General features: G+C 45.5%; 1 protein-coding gene across 1 annotated transcript in view; it reads left to right on the top strand.

Annotated features, from left to right (window-relative positions):
- TGS1 (trimethylguanosine synthase 1) overlaps positions 1 to 23,744 on the top strand; it is an 85,324-nt gene extending 61,580 nt beyond the window's left edge. The window contains exons 13-15 of the mRNA XM_040433624.1: positions 12,206 to 12,422; positions 15,955 to 16,033; positions 23,334 to 23,744. Coding sequence (XP_040289558.1) covers positions 12,206 to 12,422; positions 15,955 to 16,033; positions 23,334 to 23,444 — 407 coding nt within the window. The 3' untranslated portion in view covers positions 23,445 to 23,744. The remainder of the gene's footprint in view (positions 1 to 12,205; positions 12,423 to 15,954; positions 16,034 to 23,333) is intronic.
- The last annotated feature ends 3,472 nt before the right edge of the window (positions 23,745 to 27,216 follow it).

Raw genomic sequence — 27,216 nt, 5'->3', positions numbered from 1 at the left:
TAAGGAGACAAGAATGACTTCTCAGACTGGTACATCTTCTAGAAAAGAAACCTTATCAACCGTGTCGTTTCCATGAACCTCTTTCGGCCTACTTTAAAATACATACACACTGGTGAATATAATACAATATGGCCTAGTATATATCAAATCCACTATAATTAGGATATTTCGATATAAATGTCATATACCTATGAATAGGCACAACAAGTATCAAGATCCCAGAAAACTCCTTTAATAATGCCTATTACTAGCTGCATTCATGTGCTGTTTCCAACCATTTTAAAGAGACCTGTCAGCCCCTATTTGCACTGAAGCCTGGGGGGGACGGGGGGGACAACAGGCATTGACCATGGGTATAGCTGTTGCCGCTAGGAGGCGAACACTAAGCACACAAAGTGTAAGCTTCTCCCTCTTCAGCTATATCCCTTCCTGCAGGGACCAAGCTAATCAGTTTTGCAGGTCTGCTGATTTGCAAATTTTTTCGCTCTTTTTTTTCTAGCGGGAAGCTTCAGGCAGTCCGGGTAAAAACTGCCTGCACTCCCACCCAGGATACGGGAGACCAAGGGGTCACCCAAACCCCCTGCTCGTATCCGCTCTCTAGAAGAAAAGGAGGACCAGAGATCCCTGTAAAAACCTCTGTCTCCCGCCAGCAAGTGCATCACCACGGCCGCCCCAGCAAAAGTCCCCTCTGTTCCGGTGTAGCGTCCCTCACCAAGGTGCCGCACACCGAAGGTGGTGATCGGCTGGAGTCGGGGGCAGAAGATGTCGGACAGGTGAGTAGGAGCAGTGCTGCCCTCCACCCTACCTCCAGTAACCCCTTCAGTACCACCTCCAGTGCCCCTCTCAGTGCCCCCCTCCAGGACCCCGGCCAGTATTCCCTCCTCCCCCACGTGTGGACTTGGGCAGCAATCTCCTTTAAGGGTTAACATACGTGGGATGCTGCTCTAGCAAGGGGGTGGCTGCTTTCTTTGTACACGGCGCGTCTGCTTCCCGGGCTGACGGCATCCTCTGAAGCGCAACGGGAGAGGAGGGTTGTCCTAATGAAGCACCGTTTCCTATGTCGGCGCGTCGGCTTGGTTCTGGGGCAGCCCGGTCCATTATTATTGAAGGCCCCGGTTTCTGTGCGTCCTGCGACTGTAGGCTTCCCTGCAGTGGCCGGGATGTCGGTGTGGGGGCGTGGCCTGAGAGTGAGGGGCGTGGCCTGGGAGGATGGACGGGTGCTGGAGACGGCAGCATTTTGGGGGCATGGCTTGTGTTTGCCCCGCCCCCACGTCAGCAGCTCCTGGCGGGAAATGAGGGTCTGACTGGCATTTGGAGGGACACAAGCTGTTTGTCCCTTCTTGCAGGGCCTAACCTTCCCATTTGCCTCATTGGGGTGACAGGAGTGTCACTATGTCTGAACCCAGGTCCCAAAGCAGGCGGGCCAGAACTTCCTTTCCCAAAAGGGGTTCTGTGTCTCCCGTGTCCTCTGCCTCTCCTCCTCCTGCTAGAGAGTTTCACTCCGACATGTCCTCAGCTGAACAGGCATGTTCCGAGGAAAGAGGGTCAGACGAGGATGTTATCTCACCGGAGGGTCAGTCGCCCAAACTATCCTCCATGGTGGACAATTTAATTACGGCAGTTATTGAGACGTTGCACGTTGAAGATCCCGCTCTGTCATCTGCCAGCTTGGGTTTTTCCTTTTAGAAGGTCCCGTCGCTCGCGCAAGTGTTTCCCCCAACCACCAGGAGTTTGATTCCTCTCTCTCCAAGGAGTGGAATTTTCCAGATAGACGTTTTATGTTGCCAAAACGCTTTAACGTCCTTTATCCTTTTCCGGAGGATTTGACAAAGAAATGGTCGGCTGCACCTATAGTGGATCTGCCAGTTTCCCGCTTGGCTAAACATACTACCTTGCCAATGGCGAATGGGGCTTCTTTTTCTGATATCAAAGATAAGAAGCTGGAAGCATTTGCAAAATCTGCCTTTGAAGCAGTAGGCACAGCGCTGCAGCCGGTGTTTGCCTCTACATAAGTGAGCAAGGTAATGGGGGAGTGGGCAAATAACTTACGTCAGGGTCTGGAGTCGGGAGTCCCCTCGGAGGAACTTGCATATGTGGCCCTGCAGCTTTCGCATGCCAGTGCATATATTTGTGAAGTATCTTTGGACACAGCCAGGTTTATGGCTCACTCGTCAGCCCTGTTGGTAGCTATTCGCCGTACCCTATGGCTCTCATGCTGGGCGGCAGAAAATGCTTCAAAGCGGACCCTGACGGCCCTCCCATTTACCAGCAGCAGACTTTTTGGTAAGCGCCTGGATGAGATCATTTCAGACGCTACAGGTGGTAAGAGCACCCATTTACCTCAGAGCAGGGGGCATTCTAATAAGGCAAAAAAGCAGAAGCCTTTTTTTCGTCCCTTTCGGAGTTTTTCCGGCCCCAAGGGAGCGTCCGATAAGTTGGCCACAGGCCAGAAGCGCAAGCTTTCCTTCAAGCCGCGGCCTTCCTGGCATTCCCGTCAACAGGGTTCCAAGTCTTAACCTTAAGAGCTCCGCTGCATGACGGGCGGCTCCCGGCTTCATGTGTTTCGGCATGTTTGACTGGCTCACGTCTCAGATGAGTGGGTGAGGGAGGTCATTACAGAGAGCTATAAGCTGGATTTCAAATCGTCCCGTTTTTGTCGGTCGTCTCCTCCGGCCTCACCCGCAGCCGCAGATTTTTTTTTTCTGGCAATTCACACGTGTGATTGTTCTGGTTCCTGTGCAAGACCTTTTTTAGGGGTTTTACTCAACCGTTTCCTTTGCGTCAGCAGACCACGACCATGGAACCTCGATAGACATCAAGGACGCTTATCTTCACTTGCCCATATGCGTCAGTCATCAGAGGTTTCTCCGGTTCGTAGTGGGTCCATTTCACTACCAATTTGTAGCCCTCCCGTTCGGCCTGGCCACAGCTCCCAGGGTCTTTACGAAGGTTCTGGCGGCCTGCTCCATGCCAGGGGGATCGTGGTGATCCCTTACTTAGACATCCTGGTTGAAGGGTCTGTCGTTCCAAGGGACTGCAGACAGCCTGAGCATAGTCCTGGACACCCTGGAGCGCTTCGGATGGATTGTGAACAGACAGAAGTCTTGGCTTTATCCATCGCAGCGATTGACTTATCTGGGCATGGTACTGGACTCTTGTCAGGCCAAGGTGTTCTTGCCTCCGGAAAAACTATCCGCTCTTCATCTTCAGATTCAGTCATTGTTGCGGCCAGCTCTGGTTCCCATTCGTCGCTGCATGCGGGCTGGTTTCTGCCTTCGAAGCAGTTCCCTATGCTCAGTTCCATACCAGAGCGCTTCAGCGAGCCATTCTGTCCAGCTGGGATCGCTCCCCAGACTCCTCCTGAACTTTCATCTCCCATCTTCTGCAGAAGGCTGGTTTTCTGTTACTCCAGAGAAGATTGCAGAACACATTGCACACCGTGTGAGGCAATGCATCAATGGTGCCGTCGTGGTGGATGCTTTCTGTGGTGTTGGGGGAAATGCCATTCAGTTTGCCTTAGCTGGAATGCATGGTGAGATTTATTCCAAATAGCCAAAAACCAGGCCTCAGCAAAATGTTAAGAGACATTATGACATGGCATAACAATGACATTGTCCGATTTCTAATACGGGACGTGTAGCGCAGGCAGAGGTCAGCACGGGACGTGTAGAGCAGGCAGAGGACAGATTCAGGAGATTAATGCAATCCCAAATCGCCAGAAGCCAGAGCGTAGTCACAAAACCAGTCCAGAAATTCACAAGCCTTAGTCTTCAACGATACCACAAGGGAACAACAGGGGAGTCAAAAGACAAGAAATTCACTTGCACCTGCACACGCAGGAGCCAGCTTTGTATAGAGTGCCGGTGATCAGTTCATTCCAGCTTCCCTGCACATCGGGTGGAGCTGACAGCTGAGTATGTTGAGGCGCTGAAGACTTGACGTGCCCCTTCATTGGCCTGAGGCGCTGATGCCTGAGGGGGGCGCAGCGCTGGTCTGGTTCCCAGTGACACTGACTGATGACCGATCTTCGGAATAGGTTATCAGAGTCTGATCAATGGGGGTCCGACACCCGGGACCCCTGTCGATCAGCTGTTTGAGAAAGGACTCCTGTAAGCACTGCAGCCTTCTCGCAGCTTACCCTAGCCACTGGGACAACACGACCATCGGTCACGTGACCTAGTCACAGCTCAGCCCCATGAATGTTGGCCACTAACTACTAATGGCTGCACGTGTGCATATGCAGTCTGTCCCCAGTATAAAGCCTTAGGCCTAGTTCACACTTCAGTGTGACGAGGCCTTATTCAGACAGTCAGTGCTTGGTCAGCGATTTCCCTCAGTGATTGTGAGCGGAGCCTCCACAGAGATAACATATAATGGAATGATTTGCACCTCTGACCTGAACCTAGTTTTGGCTCACAATCACTGATGCAAAACACTGGCCAAACACTGACTGTGTGAATAAGGGCTAAGTGAATAGCCGATGGTTTAAAGGGGTTTTCCGGGATTTTGATACGGGTGACCTATCCTCAGGATAGGTCAGCAGTATTTTATCGGTGGGGGTCCGACACCCAGGACCCCTGCCATTCGGCTGTTTTATAAGGCATCGTCTCTCCTGTGAGCCAAGCACAGAGCTGTACATTGTACAGCGGTTTTGCTTGGTATTGCAGCTCGGCTTCTTTCACAGGAGCATCAGTGCCTTCTCAAAGAGCTGATTGGCAGGGGTCCTGGGTGTCAGACCCCCACCGATCAGATACTGATGACCTATCCTGAGGATAGGTCATCAATATGTCGGGGATATAAAGAAAATGCTTTATATAAAAGATAGGATCAAAGGATTTTTTTTTAAGGGAATTGATCCTAGAGGTGGACATATAAAACACCTCAAAAAGAGATTGTCGGTAATTTAATTATATTGTGCAATCAGTAAAATAAGGTAGAAGCGTCTATGCAAAAACATAAATGATTTATTATACAATAATTTAAAATACAATCAAAGCTTAATGAATGTGAAACTAAATAATATGCAATAACACACAGTGATATGCAGTACCCAAAATTCGCCACTAGATGGCTCTAACAGAATACCAGCATTCCATAACACTTCTCAAACATAAAAATGTAATTGTGAGATATAAAACTCGATAATGATAAGGACAGATACGAACCCTTGCTCTGCTCAAACTATGACTAATCTCGGATATCGGGTAGTATTGCTACATAAGTTATAAATTATCAAGCCTGATACGGACTATGGAATTTAAATATTCCAATCAGAGATTCTCTCTTGATATCAATATTGGATCTTTTATTCAGTAATATGCATCTTTACTGAATAGTGATAATATTAATGTAGTACATCTAACATTACACATCCGCAATAAAGTGGGGATTTTCCTAAATATCAAGCTAATTAATTCAATCAATACTACATATAATAAAATTATACGTTACCCAAGAGTGCAAATGATATGCAGAGTCTAAGGGAAGTCAGATCTAAGTCTGTTCTGATCATTGGGATTTTTCTCCTGGGGTCTCTCCTTTCTTTCCTTGTTTCCCTGTGTTCTGTGTTGCTCCCTGTTGTTCTCTTTTTCCTGTTCTTCTCTCCCTTCATGTGTGTGTGGTTTATTATCACAAACTTATCAGTTAGACACACCTTCCTAACTTGGAGTTTTCCAATCATTGTCGGATAGGCGTGTACATATGATAATGATGTGATGTCACTATATCGCCCAGAATGCATTTCAGCCGTTGGTGCAATGTTACCTATTCATGCCTAGGTGGCACTATAAGCTACTAGCATCATCACTATTAAGGGTCAACTGTCCTGATCTGATTTCTCTTACATTCTATACACATAATATATGGAATCCTAAATCAGAGTTAAGGGATTATTTTCGACACAAAAACCAATTAAGGCATAGACTTTGTGGTGCCATTTAGACTTTTCCCATACACTCAAATTTATGTACTAATAAGAATATAATGGACCTTGTACGCTCACAGAGATGCGTCTCCTCTGTTACTCCAACGGTTGATTGATTGTTAGTTAAAATAACACTCTTACTAAGGCTACTTTCACATTTGCGTTTTTCTTTTCCGGCATAAAGTTCCGTCCTAGGGGCTCTATACCGGAAAAGGACTGATCAATTTTATCCCCATGCATTCTGAATGGAGAGCATTCCGTTCAGGATGCATCAGGGTGTCTTCAGTTCAGTCTTTTTGACTGATCAGGATGGAGATAAAACCGCAGCATGCGGACATTAAACATTAAACCATAGGAATAATAAGTTCCATACACATCTAGAGAATATCCTTATCTCAGTCATAAATTTATAAGGAGACAAGAATGACTTCTCAGACTGGTACATCTTCTAGAAAAGAAACCTTATCAACCGTGTCGTTTCCATGAACCTCTTTCGGCCTACTTTAAAATACATACACACTGGTGAATATAATACAATATGGCCTAGTATATATCAAATCCACTATAATTAGGATATTTCGATATAAATGTCATATACCTATGAATAGGCACAACAAGTATCAAGATCCCAGAAAACTCCTTTAATAATGCCTATTACTAGCTGCATTCATGTGCTGTTTCCAACCATTTTAAAGAGACCTGTCAGCCCCTATTTGCACTGAAGCCTGGGGGGGACGGGGGGGACAACAGGCATTGACCATGGGTATAGCTGTTGCCGCTAGGAGGCGAACACTAAGCACACAAAGTGTAAGCTTCTCCCTCTTCAGCTATATCCCTTCCTGCAGGGACCAAGCTAATCAGTTTTGCAGGTCTGCTGATTTGCAAATTTTTTCGCTCTTTTTTTTCTAGCGGGAAGCTTCAGGCAGTCCGGGTAAAAACTGCCTGCACTCCCACCCAGGATACGGGAGACCAAGGGGTCACCCAAACCCCCTGCTCGTATCCGCTCTCTAGAAGAAAAGGAGGACCAGAGATCCCTGTAAAAACCTCTGTCTCCCGCCAGCAAGTGCATCACCACGGCCGCCCCAGCAAAAGTCCCCTCTGTTCCGGTGTAGCGTCCCTCACCAAGGTGCCGCACACCGAAGGTGGTGATCGGCTGGAGTCGGGGGCAGAAGATGTCGGACAGGTGAGTAGGAGCAGTGCTGCCCTCCACCCTACCTCCAGTAACCCCTTCAGTACCACCTCCAGTGCCCCTCTCAGTGCCCCCCTCCAGGACCCCGGCCAGTATTCCCTCCTCCCCCACGTGTGGACTTGGGCAGCAATCTCCTTTAAGGGTTAACATACGTGGGATGCTGCTCTAGCAAGGGGGTGGCTGCTTTCTTTGTACACGGCGCGTCTGCTTCCCGGGCTGACGGCATCCTCTGAAGCGCAACGGGAGAGGAGGGTTGTCCTAATGAAGCACCGTTTCCTATGTCGGCGCGTCGGCTTGGTTCTGGGGCAGCCCGGTCCATTATTATTGAAGGCCCCGGTTTCTGTGCGTCCTGCGACTGTAGGCTTCCCTGCAGTGGCCGGGATGTCGGTGTGGGGGCGTGGCCTGAGAGTGAGGGGCGTGGCCTGGGAGGATGGACGGGTGCTGGAGACGGCAGCATTTTGGGGGCATGGCTTGTGTTTGCCCCGCCCCCACGTCAGCAGCTCCTGGCGGGAAATGAGGGTCTGACTGGCATTTGGAGGGACACAAGCTGTTTGTCCCTTCTTGCAGGGCCTAACCTTCCCATTTGCCTCATTGGGGTGACAGGAGTGTCACTATGTCTGAACCCAGGTCCCAAAGCAGGCGGGCCAGAACTTCCTTTCCCAAAAGGGGTTCTGTGTCTCCCGTGTCCTCTGCCTCTCCTCCTCCTGCTAGAGAGTTTCACTCCGACATGTCCTCAGCTGAACAGGCATGTTCCGAGGAAAGAGGGTCAGACGAGGATGTTATCTCACCGGAGGGTCAGTCGCCCAAACTATCCTCCATGGTGGACAATTTAATTACGGCAGTTATTGAGACGTTGCACGTTGAAGATCCCGCTCTGTCATCTGCCAGCTTGGGTTTTTCCTTTTAGAAGGTCCCGTCGCTCGCGCAAGTGTTTCCCCCAACCACCAGGAGTTTGATTCCTCTCTCTCCAAGGAGTGGAATTTTCCAGATAGACGTTTTATGTTGCCAAAACGCTTTAACGTCCTTTATCCTTTTCCGGAGGATTTGACAAAGAAATGGTCGGCTGCACCTATAGTGGATCTGCCAGTTTCCCGCTTGGCTAAACATACTACCTTGCCAATGGCGAATGGGGCTTCTTTTTCTGATATCAAAGATAAGAAGCTGGAAGCATTTGCAAAATCTGCCTTTGAAGCAGTAGGCACAGCGCTGCAGCCGGTGTTTGCCTCTACATAAGTGAGCAAGGTAATGGGGGAGTGGGCAAATAACTTACGTCAGGGTCTGGAGTCGGGAGTCCCCTCGGAGGAACTTGCATATGTGGCCCTGCAGCTTTCGCATGCCAGTGCATATATTTGTGAAGTATCTTTGGACACAGCCAGGTTTATGGCTCACTCGTCAGCCCTGTTGGTAGCTATTCGCCGTACCCTATGGCTCTCATGCTGGGCGGCAGAAAATGCTTCAAAGCGGACCCTGACGGCCCTCCCATTTACCAGCAGCAGACTTTTTGGTAAGCGCCTGGATGAGATCATTTCAGACGCTACAGGTGGTAAGAGCACCCATTTACCTCAGAGCAGGGGGCATTCTAATAAGGCAAAAAAGCAGAAGCCTTTTTTTCGTCCCTTTCGGAGTTTTTCCGGCCCCAAGGGAGCGTCCGATAAGTTGGCCACAGGCCAGAAGCGCAAGCTTTCCTTCAAGCCGCGGCCTTCCTGGCATTCCCGTCAACAGGGTTCCAAGTCTTAACCTTAAGAGCTCTGCTGCATGACGGGCGGCTCCCGGCTTCATGTGTTTCGGCATGTTTGACTGGCTCACGTCTCAGATGAGTGGGTGAGGGAGGTCATTACAGAGAGCTATAAGCTGGATTTCAAATCGTCCCGTTTTTGTCGGTCGTCTCCTCCGGCCTCACCCGCAGCCGCAGATTTTTTTTTTCTGGCAATTCACACGTGTGATTGTTCTGGTTCCTGTGCAAGACCTTTTTTAGGGGTTTTACTCAACCGTTTCCTTTGCGTCAGCAGACCACGACCATGGAACCTCGATAGACATCAAGGACGCTTATCTTCACTTGCCCATATGCGTCAGTCATCAGAGGTTTCTCCGGTTCGTAGTGGGTCCATTTCACTACCAATTTGTAGCCCTCCCGTTCGGCCTGGCCACAGCTCCCAGGGTCTTTACGAAGGTTCTGGCGGCCTGCTCCATGCCAGGGGGATCGTGGTGATCCCTTACTTAGACATCCTGGTTGAAGGGTCTGTCGTTCCAAGGGACTGCAGACAGCCTGAGCATAGTCCTGGACACCCTGGAGCGCTTCGGATGGATTGTGAACAGACAGAAGTCTTGGCTTTATCCATCGCAGCGATTGACTTATCTGGGCATGGTACTGGACTCTTGTCAGGCCAAGGTGTTCTTGCCTCCGGAAAAACTATCCGCTCTTCATCTTCAGATTCAGTCATTGTTGCGGCCAGCTCTGGTTCCCATTCGTCGCTGCATGCGGGCTGGTTTCTGCCTTCGAAGCAGTTCCCTATGCTCAGTTCCATACCAGAGCGCTTCAGCGAGCCATTCTGTCCAGCTGGGATCGCTCCCCAGACTCCTCCTGATTTTCAGCTGGGCGGAGAAATAGGTTCCGGCGCTATCGGCAGTTCACATTCCAGGCATAGAAAACTGGATCGCGGACTTTCTCAGCCGGGAGCATCTCGATCGGGACATTTGCGAGAGTTGGGTCAGCCGGATGTGGATCTCATGGCCTCACGGTTCAACAACAAGGTCGAGGACTTCGTCGCACGGTCCAGGGACCCCAGGGCCCTGACATGCGACGCGCTGGTGATCCCGCAGAGTCGGTTCACCTTTCCTTACGTGTTCCCGCCTCTTCCTCTCATTCCGCGTCTCCTCCAGAAGATCAGGTCCGAAGGACTGCCTGTCATTCTCTTGGCCCCAGATTGGCCGCACAGGGTGTGGCACGCATCCCTAATCGCACTTCTCGCCGACGAACCTTGGGCGTCTTCCTCTTCGGGAGGACTTGCTGTCGCAGGGGCCGATCTTCCACCCGAATTTAGGGTCACTACATTTAACGGCATGGCTGTTGAAGCCGCCGTACTGAAGGCTCAGGGTTTTTCGGATGCAGTGGTCCAGACTATGATTCGTGCCAGGAAGCCATCATCTTCCAGAATCTACCACCGGACTTGGAAGTCCTACTTTAGTTGGTGCGAGCGGAGACGGCTGTCTCCTTTTCTTTTGTTTTTGCCGCGACTTTTGGCTTTCCTGCAGTTGGGCATGGACTTAGGGCTGGCTCTCAGCTCTCTCAAAAGGCAAGTGTCGGCTCTCTCCATTCTTTTTCAGCAAAATTTAGCTTCGCTTTCGGAGGTTCAGACTTTTCTGCGCCCCCCTTCTGTTTGAGCCTTTGCAGCAGGTGTCGCTGCGCTTCCTGTCTTATAAGGTGGCTTTTTTGGTTGCAATTACTTCCATCCATAGAGTGTCGTAACTCACGGCTCTGTCATGTCGGTCGCCCTTCCTGATCCTCCATCAGGATAAGGTGGTCCTTCGCCCTGTGCAGTCCTTGCCGAAGGTGGTGTCGACATTCCATCTAAATGAGGAGATTATTCTTCCTTCATTTTGTCCGGACCCGTCTCATCCTCGAGAACAGTCGCTCCATACTCTGGATCTGGTGCGTGCAGTGCGTATCTATCTGTCCCAGACGGCATCTTTCAGGCGGAAGGATTATCTGTTCGTGATTCCAGAGGGGCCGAGACGAGGGCTGGCAGCGTCAAAGACTTCCATTTCCAGATGGATTTGTTTGGCCATTGTGGATGCGTACCGCGTTAAGGACCGGGCCCTGCCCTTCCGGGTGACTGCTCATTCGGCTCGGGCAGTGGGAGCCTCTTGGGCGATGCATCACGGAGCTTCGGCCCTTCAGGTGTGCAAGGCGGCAACCCGGTCATCTTTGCATACTTTTTCAAAGTTTTACAGGGTGCACAGCTTTGCATCTTCTGTCGCTTCTTTGGGGCGTAGAGTTTTGCAAACAGTGGTTCTCTGATTGACAGGGGGGTTGTAGTTAAGCCCACCCTCAGGGACTGCTTTGGAACGTCCCATGGTCAATGCCTGTGTCCCCCAATGAGACGGATGAGAAAACTAGATTTTTGTACTCACTGTGAAATCTGTTTCTCTCTTGTTCATTGGGGGACACAGCTCTCACCCAGTCCCTGTGTGGTTCTGGGTTTGTACATAATGTGATTTTCTTATGTCTGGCTTCTCCTACTGTTTTTGCACTAAACTGATTAGATTGGTCCTTGCAGGAAGGGGTATAGCTGAAGAGGGAGGAGCTTACACTTTGTGTGCTTAGTGTCCGGCTCCTAGTGGCAACAGCTATACCCATGGTCAATGCCTGTGTCCCCCAATGAACGGAAGAGAAACAGATTTTAAGGTGAGTACAAAAATCTAGTTATTTTAATTGGCAGGATAAATCCCACCAGGCAGCATGCCTAGTTCAGTAGGGCTGACCTGCACACATGTTTTCTTTAATTTCCTCCATACTTTTAAAGGGGTTGTCCAGATTCAGAACTGGACATACCACCCTTTTTCACCCAGACAGCCCCCCTGTATAGCACAGGGCAAGGGCTATTAGTTTATATATTTTTTACACTGCTAAGCGGAGGCTTCCGCCTAGCAGTGTTGCCAGTGACGTCACCGGCACTGATGGGCGGACTTTAGCCCTGCCCTACCTGTTTTACAGGCTAGGGCAGCACTAAAGCTCAGGAATTATTGTCGGTTACGTCACCAGGCTCACTGCTAGGCCTTCTTCTAGCTTTACCCATGGAGAGCCCGGTATGTCACCGGATCTCCAAAAAAAGCCTTTGTCCCATGCGATTCAGCACAGGGCAAAGGAGAGCATCGGATATCAGGGAGGCTGACTGGGTGAAAATGGGGGTACGTCTGGATTCAGCTCTGAACCCAGACAACCCCTTTAAGTTTAGCATTATCCGTTTCTAGTATAATCTTTAATTGGTTATTCCTTGCTTTCAGTTGTCTTCACTAATGTGATGTGTGTTTTTTTTTGTTTGTTTTTTCTTACCTATTTCCAGTATAACAAGCATTTGACCCTCTCTCTGCAGTGATTGCTGTGGACATTGACCCTGTGAAGTTGGAACTTGCTTACAACAATGCAATGGTTTACGGAGTAGCCGATCGCATCGAGTTGATCCGTGCTGACTACATGTGCGTCGCTCGTGATTTGAAGGCAGATGTGGTTTTTCTTAGCCCGCCATGGGGAGGCCCGGACTATGTCAGCGCAAAGACCTTTGATATCAAGACAATGATGTCCCCTGATGGATATCCTTTTATAAGCTGTAAATTCAAAATCGGGCCCCTGTGGCCATCTATACGTTCTAGTCATCAAAAACCATGTAACAACCTGTTACAACCCATTCTATGGATAAGTAATGAATGGGAAAAACCCTAAGTCTAGATGCCAGTAAATCCTTACCTGCATATGTCCAAACTTGGCTTCCTTTTACAAATACAGACGTGTCTGCTTCTCTGAAGATGACCTGGTTTGTTATGTTTGGCTCTGCATGAGTGCATGTGAACGTGCAAAGGAGCATTAGTGTGCAAAGTTCACATATGCATGTGAATATTTCTGGCACCGCAGCACTGAGGCCATTGATTGTACGCATTGGTCACGTGTGTAGATGGCAATCCACATTTCTGGTCCAGTGGGCCACTGGAGCCACCGTACAAGGACCCTGAACAACCCAACCAGGTGATTAGGGTTTTTTAAATTCTGACACCATCCGTGGCCATCCTTATTTTTTTCAGGTCTTGGACAGCCTGTCAGATCCTCCAATGTGTCATTTTTTTTAGTAAGTACTTGTTTTCTTCATACTATAACAATTCTAGAGCATCCATTCTTATATCTTTGTGCCGTTCCTGTGTTATTCCTACTAGTAACTAGTGACAACTGGGTGTTACCAGTCAGGGTTGTGATCCTGCAGAATCTGACAACATCCAGTGAATGCTCCCAGTGTCAGATAGTTTAAGGATATACTCCTTTGACTAGAGGAATGGCAACTCCCAGTTGTCAATTTATTTGTTATTTTCTAGGAGGAAAACAGGAATGGAGCAACATAGATTCATAAGGTAAGATGCTCCAGAATTGTTATTACATGGGAAAGACAGGTTTTTACTGAAACAAGACCTGTTAGGAGAGGTGCTAGGTTCTCTTTACAGGCCGTTTTTGGTTTCATGGAGACTGCACAGCTTTTTTTATTATGCATGTGTCTAATCTACCATGGTGCTCATTTACTAAAGACTGGCATTGCACACCCTAGTCTTAGTAAAAAAGCCTGCTAAGATGCAATCAATTTGTTAAGGAGCAGGCCTCTCATTACATTTGTTGCACTTGTGAAGTCTGTGCATCAAAAACTGAAACCTTATCCTGGTGTCTATTTCGTGAATGATTTAGGCAGCCTTCTCCGGCAGGGTGTTCCGATGGGTGAACAGCCTGCCGTAATCCGTGCTTCACTTTAATGGGGGCGGGCCGGAGGTCTGGCCCCAGCACTGCAGTCATGCCGGAATAAAACTACGACATGTCGGACCGCCGGTACAGCCTGCCGGAGAAGGCTGACGCTAATGTGAAAGTAGCCTTAGGCCACATTTCTGACATAAATTATTGTAAATGTGTTGGGCTCTGATGACTGTGTCCCTTCTGATGAGCTCCACCCACAAAAAACTAGATCAGCAGAGGAAGATAAAAAGTCACACATTTATGTGCAAAATGCTGTTTTTACAAATAAAATTGCAACTTTTGTACGCCAGTAATCTTTTTCATAGCCTTTGTAAATGATCCCCTAAACTTTTTCGAGATCTCTATTTGGTGTCAATGAACTGGGGGGAAAAATTGCAGATACAAGAGTGTGATACAATCTTCTGTGAGCAAAATACCAGAAGCACAAATCTCTCTCCTGTCCTGATAGTTGGCTGCACATACAATATATCGGCTGTAAGTGCAGGTTATTTAGCTCCCAGAGTTCCTTAGATTAAATTGTAGCAGACCCTCCGCTGTGAGAAACATAAGGTTTATACAGTTTTTTAGCTTCTAGTGTAAACTTATATAGTTACATGGTTAACATGGTTGAAAAAAGATATCAAGTTCAACCCAGGGATGGGTGGGGATGAGTCAGAGAAAGGTGCAGGGATAGACACCTTTCTCTGACTCTATACCAACTGTTGGTTGGCTTATGTTGTGAAAGTTTTTTATGACAGACATTGCGCATGTTAGACCCCAGCCTGTTCCCCATAAAGACTCTAGATACACCAAATTGCGGCACTTTTTTTTTTTAAGACAGCTTTTTGACGTTGGTACTTTAGTTTCCTTTCACTGGCTGCAAATAGAGATCTTGGAAATGCTAAAATGTATTAATAACTTAGATAACTTCCCATTATACATGATCTTTTATCATGTTACAATAATTTATACTAGGGCTGGCCAACTCGTTTTAGACAGGGTTTCTGAGGTGAGAGGACCAGCAGAACACAAACAGTAAAGATGCCTTGTTAATGTTTCAGACACATAGTAGGGCTGTTTTCAGGATGTATTATAATTTGTTAGTGGAAAGGCAAGACCACAAAAAAGAACTCCTGGGTCCTGCTCACTTCCAGCGCATTTCTTTTGAAGAGGATCGGTCCCCCTAAAATGTCATTCAATCTGACGGCACCATATTGTAGAGCAGGGGAAGCCGAGCACATTGATATATATTTTTTGTGGGGAAAAATTCAGTAAAACCTGTAATTTATACATTTATATCTCTGCTTTTTCCACCTCCTGTGAACAGCTATCGGTACAGGAGAGAGGAGTTATCAGTGATGGCTATCTCTCTATGCATACTTACTGTATATACACAATGCTATCAATCACTGATAACACCTCCCTCCTGTACCAATGCTGTTCACAGGGAGTGGAAAATGCAAAGATATAAATGTATAAATTACAGGTTTTACAGAATTTTTCAAACAAAAATATATATCAATCTGCTCGGCTTCCCTGGCTCTTTAGCATGCTGCCTGCAAATTGCGTTACGTCTTTTGGTGACAGGTCCTCTTTAAGGTGGATTTACACGGGGTGACTAGAAGCAGATTGTCCTTCTCGACAGTCGGCTGCTTGTTCAGTGGGGCTGAAGCGTTGTATTTACATGCAGCGATGTCCTTGCTACAGCGATCGCTCATCCTCATACAGCTATTTCTGGGCAGACGATCGCTGTTTAGACCGCACGATCTGCTGCCCAGAAACCATAATTTACTTGCAAGCACTAACAACAATATCACCCAATGAACTGGCATATTCGCAGGAACGTTTGTCCCCAATAATCTGCCCAAATATCGCCCCATCTAAATCCACCTTTAGATGCACTGGAGTGGACAAAGTCCACAGCGGATTCTCGTACCTGGTAGGTGTGTGAGATTTACCCATATCATCCACATGATGTGGAATTTTTCTAGACAGAAATTGACCTTTAAAATCCATAGCTTGTCAAAAGTTGTTGCGGATGTTCCATTTTGACTTCAGTGAGGAAGTAATAATTACATTTGCAATAAAATGAATTGCTGTAGATTATCTGGAAGTGTGGATAATCACCTAAATAAAAAAATAAATAAAAAAAAGCCTACTCCCCTTACCAGTGCCCTGCTGCCCCAGTGCCAACGCCTCCCTGGGTCACTGCTGGCAGATCCAGCCAGAAGGTTATTTTTGCACTTGTTGAATTCTTATCAGTCATCGAAGAACCCTAAAAAATCCTAGTACCATGAGCACATTGTAGGTTACATATTTCACCAGTTTACATGATGGATTTCCTTAACATTTTGCCACCTTTGAAGTTTTTCAGCTTTCCCAACAGATTACAAAAAATATTATTTACTTTGTACCACGCAATACAGATGTGGAGCAGGTAAGACTTTCCCTTTTTCTATGATAACTTTCTCTGCACATTGTGCCTGAACTTCAGGTCTACTGACCCTGCTCCTGTATTCAACGAGGAATCAGATTTTAGAGCCAACGCTAAATACTGTATATAGGCCGAGATTTCTCCGTGTATTTGCGCCTTTTTTCTAGTGCATTTTACTTAATGCCTTATCTGCTGTAGACCTAGTTATTAACCATTTAGATTATGCATGCCAGTTTGTAAGGTCACGTTAACATCTGTGTCGGAGGCTTTGTTAAGGGCTGCGGCTGCAGGTTCCTTGAAAAAGGCGGGACAAAGTAGTCAGGTAAAATTCCTGGGTCAAAGTAAAGTCATGTGAGTGACCCTGTACTTCCACTGCTTTCATTTTTATGCTCCTATAGCATAACAGAACAGTAGAAATGGGAACACCAATGCAAACGCCCCCCTAAAGTGGAATGGAAAAATGGGTGTGATTGGCTGCTTGACCATAATTTAGACACATGCTTTGCATGGCGATGAATTGGGTGGCGATCAGTTGATTATCTTACTCCCACAGAGCAGCACTGAATCTGAATGTTCAGAGCCCGCAATGCATCTCCAGCCTTTACACTTATTCAGACCGCAGCCAAACTTTCAAACTGAAAAAAAAAAGTATAAAATAATCACAAACTTGTATGTATCTGTGGGGATTCGCTCTAGTAGTTGGGATAAGCGGGTACAGTACATTAAATTCGTAATTCAAAAGTCTGTGTTTATTCACACATAAGGTCAAACAAAAAACACTCTTTGCAGAATTGGTGTTTGTTCACACCGAGTAGAAAGTTTGTGCATAACAAAAAAAAAACGTCACCTTGTCGGCGGTTCTGCCTCCAGCAGTCAAAATGCAGGCTTTAAGTGGCCTGCTCTCCCAACACACAGGTCTCAGCTTTTCAGCCCAGCACAGGGCTCAGTTCCCACACCAGCGATTGCCAGAGCTCCTCTGTCAGAGAGAGGTAATCACTCCCAGCTGACACTGCTGGCTGTTTTTTTTTTATAGGCCAGTCAAGACCCATCACTTTGACTACTCCCAGTAAGAGCCGTCCTGGATCAGCTATACAGCCATACTAAAATAGCAAAGTGTCAATCAGCATTAGCTGCCGTTGACACCAGAAAATACCAGCTCTTACTTCACCAAGGCCGGGAACCTCGGTGACACATACCTTCCGTCAACGACGGACCCTTGCGCCTTCCTACAGTATCACAGAATGGCACAAAAAAATTGGAATATTACTATTAGGGCTTCATCACACACACTATTTTTTCAATATTTAAATAAAAACTTAAATGCCATAAAAGTCAAGCATTTTTCATTACACTTTTGGTGCTGTTTTTGTAACAGAAAATTTTTTTTCATTTTTTTTTACTATGGGGGGAAAAAGGCATATAAAAACACTACCTAGAGTGTGCTGCATTTTGGGAGAAAAAAAGTTACCAGAATGCCATTAACAAAAACACTGTGGGATCATTTATGAACACCAGTTTGGCATAAAAAAAAAAAAAGGTCACAAGCCCCTTTTGGTGACTTTTTTTTTACACGCTCGTGTGACAACATTTTGTCACATTGGCGTTTTTACCCCATCCTCGCCATTGGGGAGTGGCAGGGGCTGGGACATTTATGCCTGGAAACAGGCGTAAGTGATGTCGGAAATCTACTCCAGTCAGTGATTCCAGACTGCTGGAGGATGCATCTCGTCATAAACTAGGCGCATCCTCCGGCAGCGCAGGGGGTATCAAAGACCGGCGTACAATGTTGGTCTTTGATAAAGGACCCCCTGTGTATGTAGACTATTCAGTAATTTTCTATGGACTTTAAAGTAACATTTACCTGCAGCATTTTTAACCAAAAAACATTTATCTAAAATGCTTTGCATGAATCCAGTCCAAAGCAAGTGGCCCCAGTAGTGGCGCATCCCTGTAAAGATTCAGCAATCGGGATCTTTCCATTCACTAGTGAAAGTGCAAATCCGGGTCATATATTGCTTACTACCGATCCGTGGTGCCCAAGGGCTGCTTGATTTCAAAGTCTACCTAATGCATCTGCTGGCAGCCGAGGTTCAGTTAATCATTACACATTAGTAGCTGCCTTTTATCTTGGAGTAATGCATCATTTCCATAAGTGTAAAGGTTACCACTTCTGTAATATGTGTCACACAATCCTTCTGTACGGAGAACTTCCTGCTTCTAATGACCATCTAGTCGCATTGTGCAGGTTGAATCTTTCTTGTGAATTTTCTTTGTGTGTAATTAAATATAATATATGTAGTTTATTTGCTTGTATGGCTCTGAATGGCCCCCAAGTCTATTCCATTGATTATACTATATCCCTAGGTCATAATATCTCAGACTGGTCAAAGAGCCCACAATCTTTTTCCCAAACTTTAGTTTTTAATCCTGGTTCACCTGAACAACTGATATAAGTAACCAGAGAACAACATGAAGTATACAGACTGACTTAAATGGGATTTTTAAAGGAAATGTGTCACTATAAATGTAATCTGCCAGTTAGAACCAGATAGTAACACATCTCCTTTTCTTCTGATCTGATTTTATTTTCTGCTAACAGAATTTTTTATTCTATTACTGAACATGATTATGGGGGCGGCCATCTTGCCTGAGCTGTTCTTTAGCATTTACACAGCATTAAAAAAAATTGCTTTATGGCAACCACATGGACCATTGACACAATGGTCAGGAGGGAACTTCATTGACGTCTATGGGAGTTTTCTGGGCATGCTCTGAGTCATGTGCAGAGGTCATTGTACAAGGAAAGATTAGATAAGCTGTGAGAGTCACCTACTGTGAATGGTGGCTCCTGCTCTGATATTATTACAGACAGGGTTAGAATGACAGATAAGCAGATAACTGCAGTAAAGTGATCTGTACAGACCTAGAAGTGGTGCCTATTAGTAGGCTTAGTGGCCAGTGCCAAAACTGCAGGATTTTATGGTTTTTATTTAAATATATCGTAGTTATTGAAATCGATGATTAAAAACAACATTATCCAAAATTCTCTAAATCATGTTTTTACGTTCAAAATATTTTTAACAATAGGCCGTTTTCTGATGACACATTTCCTTTAAAGCAGCCAGCACAGCATTACAAAACTTGCACAAAAATTAGGTGTCAAAATGTTACTGACTTCCCAGCAGTTGTGATTTGCTTATTTAAAGGGAATGTGTCATCAGAAAATGACTTACTCTTTAAATCACTTTTTTATGTTTAACATATTTTTGATGATGTTATTTTTAATTTTCCATGTATTCCATATATTTAAGGGGGAAAAAAATCATGCAATTTTTGCACTGGCCACTCTAATAATTGGCTCCACTTCTTGGTCTGTACAGATCACTTTACTGCAGTTATATATTATTCTAATTCTGCCTGTAATGATACCACCTTTGTGTACAGATAAGACAGGATCCACCATTTACAGTAGGTGATTGTCAAAGCTTATCTATTCTTTCCTTGTACAATCACCTCTGCACGGGTCACAGAGCATGCCTAGAAAGCTCTACCATAGAAGTCAATGAGGTCCCCTCCTGACTGTTGTGTCTATGGACCATGTGGCTGCCATAAAGCAATTTTCTTAATGTTTTCTAAATGCTGTTAAGAACAGCTCAGGCAAGATGGCCGCCCCCATAATCGTGTTCAGAAAACAGAATAAATAAATCTGCAATCAGAAAATAACCGATTAGAAAAAAGGAAATGTGCTGCTATTTGATTTTAACTGGCAGATAACAAAGGGGTTATGTCACCATTAAATGTTATATCAGTATATATGTCAGCGTGAAAAAATAGTTACTTTTGCTATTTATTTTTTTATAAAAATACTACAGTTATGAGCTTTCACCTTTACTTCATTATAACGGCACCCCCAGTGTTTAGTCTGTATAATAATGTGCACATGCTCCTACTGAGGTAGTCACACTTGCTTGGTTGCATCCTACAACTGCGACGAGCCATATCTGCTGTTAGAAGCAGTGATAGTTACAGGGAGAACGCTGCATCAGAAAGGACATGCCCTCCTGAGCTGTGGTAGGGAGATTGCTGCAACTGAAAGGAGACACCTCCTGAACTGTGTTAGTGGAAAGGATAGACCACCGAGATGCCAGCCTGAAGAAAAACTAGCAGAGCAATGAATCCGTGTGAGGTACAGGGCTGGTTTTAAAGTTTTTAGAAAGAAAGTGTTCTGTGCCATCAGATTTTTATTAATTATAGCATAACCCATTTAGTTGGTAGTATTCCAGACTTGACCACTCGATCTGCTATAAGAACAGTTTTGGTTGCCCATACATATTGGTCTGTGTAGCCTCTGCATTATTTTTTATCTATATAATGCATTACTTTTGTTTTTTTAGCAGCAGGCGGTAGGAATGCTTGTCCATCACATTCACTTCTCCATTTACGGTCTTAGTTGTAATTACCTTAAGCATTTCTCAATCATGAACTTTCCCAAACAGCAAGAGCCACATTAGTCATTTTTAGAATGTGAGACTAAAACTATCTGATGTGAATCTCCGCCACTACTCTTTACAGGACCATAGCACTGAAAACCAGCAGCCTGCACCAGCGGTAAATTTGGCAGTGTAGCCATTATACCACTTACGGTATTCCATTCAGAGAGACTAAAACTGGAGTAGACTTATTGGGAACAAGCTCTCCCACAAATGCTTATTCCCAATAATTGCCTTTTGTAAAGGTGCCGCCAGTCACCTTTGTGTTTTTTTTTTTGTTTTTTTTACTGGTATGATCATTTATGTGGCACATAAAATCTTTTTGTGGAAACAGGCATGTGCTGCCAACAAGCAATGAATCTGCATGGGGATGAAAAATCGCAGTAATGATTGTTCATCCCCATTCAGAGGGGATGCTTATTTTCCTTATTAATTCTTCTCTTCTCTTATGACATTTTGGGGCTTTGAAACCGATTACTCAAGTTACAATGGTTTCAACATACAGTGGTCGTCCTGGAACCAATTAAGGCCATGTTCACACTTCAGTTATTTCCATCAGTAATTGTGAGCTAAAACTTGTAGTGAAGCCTACAAAGAGATCAGGTATAATGGAAAGATCTGCTCCTGGTCTGTGTTTTTGACCTGTAGCTGGTTTTGGCTCACAATAACTGAAATAACTAACCAAATAACTAAAATGTGAACTCATCCTAAGGGCTCATTCCCACGACCGTATGTATTTGGTGTTCCGCCGGCCAATTTTGACACTGTTAAAATCCGTCGCTTATTCAGAACTAGAAACCTCCACGTCAACATTGAATGGAGCTAAACTGCAAGTGGGCACCCACCACGGCCTCAATCAGTGTCTGTCCGGACGCCATGCCAAGAAGGGACATGTCACTTCTTGCTGAGGTCACAACTTTAAACCACCAGCTGTGAACTGCAGCGCTGCCTCCGGAGGCAAGCACCATTTTTGGAGCAGTGTCTGTGCCAAAATTCCCCCTTTAAATTCCACTTTGTGAACAGGCCATAAGGCGGTAGAGTGCTGAGTGGCCAACTACCGCACGTGAAAACCTGCATGTGTTTTACCATTAATTTCTGTTGTTTACAGCTGAAAAATGTCCAAAGTAGTTTCACTTTTAAAACTGTAACTGCAGCCTTTTTTCTTTTTTTTTACTTGACATGTTAACTTTATTCTGCGGGTCAGTATGATTACAGTAATACCAAATATATAAACCTTTTAACACTTAAAAAAAATAATTGTAATTGATTTTTCTTTGCGTCTCCATATTCTGACACCCATAACTTGTTTATATATATCGACAGAACTTTGTAAGGGCCCTTTTTTGTGAGTTGATCTGTAGCACATAGGGCTATGTATGACTTTGATCACTTTTTATTGCATTATTACGGCAGGCGACGTGACCAAAAAAATCTGCATTTTCACACACGGCCAGGCCAATTATGTTTATTCTTATATGTAAAATGGTGATATAGGGTGATTGGAGTTTTTTTTTGCAGCTATCGTATCCACTGACTCTGCAGGGAACTGCAACACACCATAGAAGCGCCTTCATTCTGGGTGTCCCAATAGTTGGCCCCAACCGATGGCAGAGGACCAGCCTTAGTTGTCTGATCCATAGGGGTCCAACTTCTAAGCCTACTGGCAACACTAAGAGACCGAAGGTCCATTTTGCGTTCCTTTTGTACAACACTGCTCCCAGCCACCACTGTGCAGGAAACTGCAGTTAGGTGAATTAAAGGGGACATGCTATGCAGGGAAACACTGGGACGGAGCGCATTCATTATTGGGATTGTTGGGGGCTTAGCTGTATGTGATAATAAGTCAATTTTGTTTCACGCAAAAAACATGGCTATATACTGTATGTCTACATCAATTTAAAAATTTATCATTTATGGCCCTTGGAATGTAACAGCATAAAATCATTTTCTATGAAATAGGCTATAGTAGAGCATGAAAAAGTCCTATATTTGGTACAGCCATTATCGTATTGACCCATAGAATAAAGCTAACACATTATTCATGATACAGGAAGAACTGCATGATATTAAAAACGTAAAAAAAATTGTGGAATTGCTGTGAAAGTTTTATGTATTGCAAAATGTGCCCATTAAGAAACTCAAATCATTCGGCGAAAAACAAGCCTTAAAAGGGTTTTCTAAGATTTTCTTTAACTGATGACTAAGGATGAGCGAACTTTTGTTTTACAATTTCGAGTTCGGTGTTCGGGTTTTATTACAATTACGTTATGGATTCCGTTACCACGGGACACAACGGAATTCCATGACGGAATGCATAACGGAAGCCTTTAAGAGGCATTCTGTCATAATAGAAGTCTATGGGCTGCATAACGGATCTGTCTGGTTTCCGTTATGCAGGAGTCCATAACAGAATTGTAATAAACTTGTAATAAACAAGTTCGGTCATCCCTACTGGTGACCTATCCTCTGCATAGGTTGCAGTGGGACCCGCACCTATCAGACATTGGGGGCATATCCTAGCGATATGCCCCAAATGTCTGAGGTGAGACAACCCCTTTAAGCAAGTTTACAGAACTTTTCCTGAATGAATGTGCTCTACTATTTCAAGGGGCATTTACATTGTCTGAAATGGCCAGTTAAATCGACTTGTATGAGCCGTATTATTAATGGTGTGAGATGTAGAGTGCTGTGCGGCTTATTAGTGTTTTAGTGTTCTGCTGATCTGACTACCCTTGTATACGGTTCCCTACATAGGTGGATGCATCATCGTCCTCATCACAGTCTTAACAACTTGTCACTTTTGTTCCTTTCAGGTGGCATCACTTGCTGGCCCTGGCGGACAAGTTGAAATAGAGCAGAATTTCCTTAACAAAAAGTTGAAGACTATGACTATATATTTTGGCGACTTAATACGAAAACTGTAAACGCGCGTGTTCCTGCAAAGCCTAGTTATGAGTTTTCATAGCAGAATATAGGTCTTCTAAGGTCTGCAGAGGTGTATAAAAATGGTTTTGATATTCTGTTTTAAAATTATGTTGTCATCCTGAGACATTTGTAAGATAATGTAACATTTAGAATAAACGTAATGTGCCATTAACTGAAAATATCACAAATGCTGTGCTGAAAGTGACGTGTTTATTGAGCTTGAAGTATGATGTATATGATATGCTTTTAGCTAGTGTGAAACAAAGGAAGGTTCAATAATGAAAAAGATGGGATGTTGGGGACTGAGACTGCAGGCTGTGCTACATTTGTCCACATTTATCCTGTGCTCTGTGCACAAGCTGCATCAATAGACTGTGGCTACACCCCCTCAGGTCCCAGCATGTTTGATTAAAGGGGTTTTCCAGTTTTAGGAGGAAACCGGACAACACTTGGTATGTGGCTGCAATATAAATGATCACTTACCTAGCAGATCCCACACCACTGTTTACACGGCTGCAGCAGTGACGTCACATCAACAACACGTGCCTGCTGCAGCCAGTCACTGGCCTTAACAGTGCATCGGGAAAATGTATTCATGAGCCCAGCAGTCGCTCCAATGATTGACAGTCTTAATGTATATGCCGTCAATTGTCAGTTAGACGGGAGGGAGGTGGGAAAAAGGGATGTGCTGGTGAATACAGGTGACACATAGCTATATTATGTCTGTTTTATTAACTACTTGCATTCCCCATGTAATAGTTCTGAAGCATCTATTCTTATGATTCGATGATGTGCCATTCCTCTATTATTCTTACTAGAAGTTATGAATGAATTACTGGCAATCTGCTATAGGTCCAGATTGGTGTTACCAGTTAGGGAGTGTCCCTGCACAGTCTGACACTTCCCCAGCTGGTAACACCCAGATAGACCATTATTGCTGACAATTTATTTATAAACTCTTTGAAGGAATAATGAAGGAATGGCACAACAGAGGCTGATTAGAATACATGCTCTACAATTGTTATTACATGGGGGCAAAAGTAGTTGCATGTCAGGAGAGGTGTCAGGCCCTCTTTATGAAGCTTTTACATTTCCATACATCAGTAGTATTTTTAATCATATTACATCTTCTAAGTTTTGTTGTAAGCACTTCAGTGGTAAATTTTGGGTATATGGTAACATTAGCGAGTTTAGTTTCTTGTATAATTTTATGGTCTAATGCCTTGTTGTTGTTGTGTACAATGCTTATGTGACAGTTTCATAGGATGGATAAGCCTGATCTTACAACCATGGTGTATTCAGTTTGTAAAAAAACATTTTGATATCTTGGAAAAAGATCTTTTTACAGCAGATATAAAAAAATTGATATATTGCATAATAAAATGATTGCCTATATGGTTTTTTTTTTTATTATAATTGTGACACAGCGAGGGGTTTTGTTTGGGAAGGCAGGTATTTTCCTCCCAACATGTGCGGCTGGGCTGGTTTTCAGCCAGGTGAGGTCAATATCGGACCGGAGTTTAAGTGCCGGTCCGGGTTTTGGCAGCACCTGGCTGTCCTTAAATAGGCAGCTGGGCTCAGCAGGTGAGTCTCTGTGTTGGGATCTGAGGTTTTGTGCCGGACGGGAGGGCTAAGACCCATGTGCAGGGGGAACAGGCCCTCTAAAGCCTGCTGTGGACTACTGGAGGTAGAACTGCCAACAAGGTGACTTGTGCAATATGAACTTTCCATTGTGTGTGAATTAACACTAAAGACTGTAAAGTGACATGTTCTTTTATGCAACTGCTGCAAGTGTGAATAAACACTGAAGTTTGAGTTAGGCCTCTTTCACACGGGCATTCCGGATTTGCTCCGGATGCGTCACATGTGCATTGCGGGAAAACCACGCAATTAGGCACGCAGTTGCACTCAGTTTTGACTGCGATTGCGTTCCGATGTTCAGTTTTTTCCACGCGAGTGCAATGTGTTTTGCACGCGCGTGAAAAAAAACTGAATGTGGTGCCCAGACCCAAACACGGACTTCTTCACTGAAGTTCGGGTTTGGGTTAGGTGTTCTATTCATTTTATTATTTTCCCTTATAACATGGTGTGGGGATTTGCTCTGGTAAACATGCTAGCGGACGCAGTACAGAGGCAACCACAAAGTCTTTAACTTAACAAAAGCCTTCACCTGGTTAGCAGTTTTTCCACCCGCAGTCCACAGCAGGCTTTAGGGCCTGTTTCCCAGCAGGCGTCTCTCAGCCCTTTAGCACGGCACAAGTTCTCAGTTCCCAAACACACATAGACTGACAGCGCTCCACTGTCAGAGAGGAGTAATCCACACCCAGTTGAGACTGCTGGCCGGGTTTGATATAGGCCAGTAAAGACCCGGCCTGGAACGTGGGGAGAAGCCACCCACCCAGCACTTTGGCTACTCCCAGTAAGAGCCGGCCCAGATCGGCTCTACAGCCATACTAACAGCAAACCGTGTCAATCAGCACTAGCTGCCGCTGACCCTTGAAATTACTGGCTTTTACCTCACCGAGGCCAGGAACCTTGGTGACGCATACCTTCCGTCAATGACGGCCCCTTGCGCCTTCCTACATACCTCCCCCCTTTGTTTAACCCTGAGGGGGTGAACACCCGCCAGACAGTTTACCCGGGACAGGGCATCTGCGTTTCCTTGTAACCTGCCTGCCCTATGTTCCATGGAAAATTTTAAGTTTTGTAATGACAAGAACCACCTGGTGACGCGAGCATTCCTCTCTTTGGCCTGGCTCATCCACTTGAGAGGGGAGTGGTCGGTCACCAGATGGAACTTTCTCCCCAACAGATAATAGCGGAGAGACTCGAGTGCCTATTTGATGGCCAGGCACTCTCTCCACTATACTGTACCGGGTCTCGGGTGGGGTGAGCTTACGGCCGAGGAAGACAATGGGATGCTCCTCCCTGTTGACTTCCTGAGACAGTACAGCACAGAGACCTACCTTGGAGACATCGGTCTGCACTATAAACTCCCTTTTGAAGTCGGGCGTAACCAAAATCGGGGACCCACACAGGGCCGACTTCAAAGCGGAGAAAGCCTTTTCCGCCTGTTCATGCTAGTGGACCATCACTGACTTGCGTCCCTTCAAAAGGCCTGTAAGTGGTGCGGAAACTGTAGCAAAGTGGGGGACAAACCTCATATAGTATCCCACCATTCCCAGGAATGACTTTACTTGCCAAGTAGTGACAGGTCGGGGCCAATTCCGAATTGCCTGTTCAGCTGAGGTTTGATAATTCTGCGCCCAATTACATACCCCAGGTACTTGGTCTCTTCTAACTCTATAGAGCACTTTTTTGGGTTAGCGGTCAGTCCAGCCTTCATAAGGGAGTCCTCTACAGCCTGCACTTTTTGGTAGATAACTTTCCCGTCAGTACTATGAATGACAATATCGTCCAGGTAAGCCGAAGCGTACCGACGATGTGGACGAAGTACAACGTCCATGAGGCGTTGAAAAGTGGCAGGGGCGCCCTGCAGACCAAAGGGTAACGCCTTATATTGGTATAGCCTTTCTGGTGTAATAAAGGGAGTTTTCTCTTTGGCAACCTCTGTCAAGGGTACCTGCCAGTACCCTTTGGTGAGGTCTAAAACAGAAAAATACCGAGCTTGGCCTTACCTCTCAATAAGCTCATCCACCAGAGGCATGGGATATGCATCAAATGTAGAGATTTCGTTTAATTTGCGAAAATCCTTACAGAACCGTAATATCCTGTCCGGCTTGGGTATTAAGACTATTGGACTGGCCCATT

The sequence above is a fragment of the Bufo bufo genome, chromosome 5, assembly GCF_905171765.1.
Source record: "Bufo bufo chromosome 5, aBufBuf1.1, whole genome shotgun sequence".
NCBI lineage: Eukaryota > Metazoa > Chordata > Amphibia > Anura > Bufonidae > Bufo > Bufo bufo.
The sequence above is the reverse complement of the archived record's forward strand: the minus strand, read 5'-3'. Positions and strand labels throughout refer to the sequence as shown.